This window comes from Colias croceus, chromosome 9, assembly GCF_905220415.1.
Source record: "Colias croceus chromosome 9, ilColCroc2.1".
NCBI lineage: Eukaryota > Metazoa > Arthropoda > Insecta > Lepidoptera > Pieridae > Colias > Colias croceus.
In genome coordinates, this window is record NC_059545.1 from 495,356 (window position 1) to 500,157 (window position 4,802).

General features: G+C 37.4%; 1 protein-coding gene across 1 annotated transcript; it reads left to right on the forward strand.

Moving 5' to 3' along the window:
- The first annotated feature begins 2,911 nt into the window (after window positions 1-2,911).
- Window positions 2,912-4,375, forward strand: LOC123694536 (general transcription factor II-I repeat domain-containing protein 2-like). The gene has a single exon (XM_045639998.1). The coding sequence runs from the start codon at window positions 2,912-2,914 to the stop codon at window positions 4,373-4,375; it is 1,464 nt and encodes a 487-aa protein (XP_045495954.1).
- The last annotated feature ends 427 nt before the right edge of the window (window positions 4,376-4,802 follow it).

Sequence of the window (4,802 nt, forward strand, 5' to 3'; positions counted from 1 at the left end):
CGAACTGAAATGTCGTGAGTTATAAAAGCTCAAGCTTTATTGGTTAAATGAATTAAACAAATAAAATTATACGTTGCGTGTTCATTTGATTACTGTTAAGATTGTAGAATTATTCAATTTCAAATTTCTCCAATTTCAAATTTCTCTTTTTCTATTAAACAACATTAAATTATATGGAAAATGGATGGATGTTGAACAGCCGGCGCGGGCGTTATACCTAATATAAATAAACTTTATATTTAATAGCTCTGATATTTTATAATTAATTTGTATATTTGTTTATACTAGTAGAATTTAATTTAAATAATTTGTCGGAATAAATTTGATTTACTTAGGACAGTAAATTACATCGAATGTTATGATGAAAAGCTGGTGTAAAAATTAAAAAAGGTAGGTTATTACTGGATTAAGTTATATTCGGATAACCAAAATATATTAAATATAAGTAATTAAATTAAGAAAAGGCACAACTTATAAAAGAAAGAATTTCTAATCACTACTATCAGTTATTAAAACATGAAAAACTACTTTGTTTTCACTCGTTCGAGCTTTTTTGTGAAACATGATACAATACTAAAAATATCCTAGAAGATAATAATATTTCATCTTTCTATATAACTCGTATATATATAATAAATAGATACCATGTAGGTATCTGTTTAATACGTAATGTAACCCAATATGCCAAGATAAGTTTCGTAAAGGAATGCCGTATGTTATAAACACGACGTGGGTGTTACAAATTTATTCTAGATCTTTCCTCTTAACAAATAATTAATAATAACCTTTATTAATCAGGTTATTGCCATTTTTGGAATGGTATATTTATTTTAAAGTGTCTTCTCGTGTTTAAAGCGACTATTAACGTTATAAAATAGGCTTTTTATGGAATTTACAACGTTTTTAATATTGTACTTAACTTAATTTGCTTAATCATTTTTGTTTTTAAAAAAATTCCACTAATCACCTAGCGTAAGAGCAATAGCGCACTAGCGGCTTGGCCGCAGCGGCCAGGACGCGGCGGCCATCGAGATAGATACCTTAGTATGAAATCGCCTGTGAGCGCGCGCACCTGGTCGCACGCGACCAGCGGCCACACTCAGCCGCAGCGGCCAGCGAGATCGGAGCGACGCATTTGCGGCCAGTGTGCAGTCGCTGGTCGCTGCGGCCACTGAGATCCTACATATTGTAGTACAATCACCAGTGTGCGCGCACTAGCCGTGGCGGCCGCACGTGTTGTACCGCTACAGCGTGATTTGTAATAATTATATCGCGATGTCTTTCGACACGGAAAGATTTATAACAGAAATCGAGACGAGGAGAGCGTTGTGGGACATGTCCTGTGAAGACTATGCCAACCGAGATATAAAAAGGATAATGTGGGAAGAAATAATTGAAATATTTGGAAATGAAAACTTAACGAAAACTGAAAAAAACGAACTCGGTAAGTAATGTTTATTTTACTGTGTTCTCAAAGCTACTCGATTTTGCCACGGGAGTTGTCCTTCACCCACGAAGTAGTCAGCAAATAGATCTCTGTTTTGAGTAGATGTTCTATTTCCTCTTGACGGCTGGCAGGGAAGTATTTCTTCAATAGTCGGAGGAACATACAAGGTGTCTTCGAATTTGTACCCATCTTGCTCCCGTACGTAGTTGTGAAGGACGCAACATGCTTTTATGATTGCAACAGCAAATTCTCTGTGTACATCAAGAGGACGATGAAAAATTCGCCACTTGTTGGCTAGTATCCCGAAAGTACATTCTATGTACCGGCGTGCACGGGAAAGGCGGTAGTTAAAAATTCTTTTCTTGTCTGTCAAATTTCTTCCGGCATATGGTCTCATTATATTTTCTGACAAAGAGAATGCTTCATCGCCAACTATGACAAAAGGCAGAGGCACACCTGTTTCAGTTATCGGTCTTTTGTCTGGTATGTCTAAATTATTATTTGTAAGTTTTACATAAAAATGGGAGTTCTTGAATACCGATGAATCGCTGCATTTTCCATATGCGCCGACGTCTATGCATAGCTAGCTTGTAGTTGGCATCGCATATAGCCATCAGCACAATAGAGAAATAGTTTTTGTAGTTATAATATAGTGACCCTGTATGGGTCGGCTGAATGACTCTTATGTGCTTTCCGTCCACAGCTCCAATACAGTTAGGAAACTGCGAACTCTTCCTGAATCCTTCACTTATTTCTAGCCATTTGTCTCTATTGAGCTGTGGAAAGGCAATGTCTTTTATATTTTGCCATATGGCGACGCAGACCTCAAGTACAATTTCTCGAATAGTTGTGTGTCCAATGCGAAATGAATGATTTAGTTCTCTGAAGGAGCATCCAGATGCTAGGTATCTGCAACAAACAAACACGTTATGATAACTTTTTTTTTTCCAGGTAAGTCACTCCAAAAAAAATGGAAAAATATAAGGGACTCATTCCTCAGGGAGCTACGACGTGTCAAAGGCGCAAAAAGTGGTGATGCAGCGAAACGTAAATCAAGGGTCTCCAACGTGCGGCCCGCGGGCCGCATGCGGCCCGCGGCAGCATCCTTGGCGGCCCGGCATTAGTTTACTCAAAATGAGGTTCATATGTATAGAAATTGTTTTTATGTATTTATTTCTATTATATAATTTAAAAATATATGTTATTTTATTTATTTCATGCATCAGATAGGTTAAATAAAACGCGCGTAGTCCAAAACTGATTTCCGCGCTCGCGCTTGGCAGGTAGGGGCGCACGGTGCGGTGTGCGGGTGGAGGGAGTCGCCGAAACGCAGTGGCGCGCGCGGCTGGCAAGCAATGTCAGTCAGGTTTGCATCTCACAGAACTTCGGACGCGTTTATCTCATTCGCTCGTTCAGTGCGTTTAAACAAGTTGTAACTTGATTTAGTAATATCAAATTATTGTGATGGCAGCAAGTTCAAGTAGAAAACGGAAGGTCGTTGATGAACACAGACTATTTCAAGATAAATGGACGAATTTATATCTTTTCGTCTGTGTCGGGGAAAAACCCATTTGCCTCGTATGTAATGAATCAGTTTCTGTGGTGAAAGAATACAATATCAAGCGTCATTATGAGTCAAAACATTCTAGTAAGTTTGCACATCTTCAAGGACAATTACGAATTGATAAGGTGGAGACTCTGAAGAAACAACTTAAAAAACAACAGAATTCTTTTCATAAACAAAATGAAGATAGTGAAGCAAGTGTAAGAGTTAGCTACATAATTTCGGAGAAAATTGCTAAGAAGTCAAAACCATTTACCGACGGTGAATTCATAAAAGAATGTATGGAGGCCGCAGCAGAAGTTTTATGTCCCTCGCAAAAACAACTTTTTTCCAAAATAAGTCTTTCCGGCGTTACAGTCGCAAGGAGGGTAGAAGAATTGGCTAATGATATCGAACGATCATTAAAGAAACGCGTGTCGCAATTTGTTTATTACTCCATTGCACTCGACGAAAGTACCGACATAACTGACACCGCTCAACTGGCAGTGTTCATTCGCGGCATTGACGTTAATTTTGTCGTTACCGAAGAAATGGCTGCTCTTTTTCCTATGAAAGGTAGTACAAGAGGATGTGATGTGTTGGAATCGTTCAATTCCGTCATAGATAGATATGGACTCAAATTATCAAATTTGGCTGGAATTTGCACAGACGGCGCACCATCTATGGTTGGAAAAAACGAAGGACTTGTTGCTTTAATAAAGAAAAATAATCCCGATGTCTCTTTAATACAGTACCACTGTATCATACATCAAGAGAATTTAAGTTGTAAGTCAGTTAATATTCAAGACGTTATGAGTATTGTGGTAAAAACCGTTAACTTCATCAAATCTCGAGGTCTTAACCACAGGCAATTTCAGGAGTTTTTAAAAGAACAAGACGCCGAATATGGTGACATTACCTATTTCTGTGATGTTCGTTGGCTTAGCAGGGGAAAAATGTTAAAAAGGGTGTTCGATTTGCGAAAAGAAATTGCAGCATTTATGCTTAATAAGGATAAAGCTATTCCACAGTTTGGTGATGAAGCATGGCTAAGTGATTTTGGATTTCTTGTTGATATAACAGCACATCTCAATGATTTAAATAAGAAATTGCAAGGAAAAGATAATATGGTTCATGAACTATTTGACGCTTTAAAAGCGTTTGAAGTGAAGTTGGAGTTGTGGATCAATCAGTTAAAAAATAATATGACCACGCATTTTCCACATTTATCGTCATGTCGAATTCTCAACATGGACAAATATATTACCGCGCTGCTGGATCTGAAAACACAATTCGAGTCGCGTTTTACCGATTTCCGAAAACATGAAAAAAGCTTGAATTTGTTTCTGTCGAAGATGTCCCTGATGATGTTCAGATGGAGTTGATAGAATTACAATGCAACTCTTCTTTGAAAGACAAATTCAACTTAGGATTGTTCGAGTTCTATTCAAAATACATCACTACTACACATTTTCCTAAGATAAGAGACCATGCACTGAAAATGACATCTCTGTTTGGTACCACATACCTGTGCGAGCAGTTATTTTCTCGGATGAAAAACGTTAAGTCGAAGACAAGGAGTAGAATCACCGATATTCACCTAGAAAACAGTTTGAGGATTTCTACGACCACCATAGGGACTGATATTGATAAGCTAGTTAAGAATAAACAATGTCAATCGTCTCATTGATTTCAATTTCAATTACTTTTAGTACTGTAAAATTAAATAATAAATAACTTTAAATATTATTGTTAGTTTTTATTTCAGCATTCTTACTGGAACTGAAAAAAGCAGATGAAACCGCGGAGCGC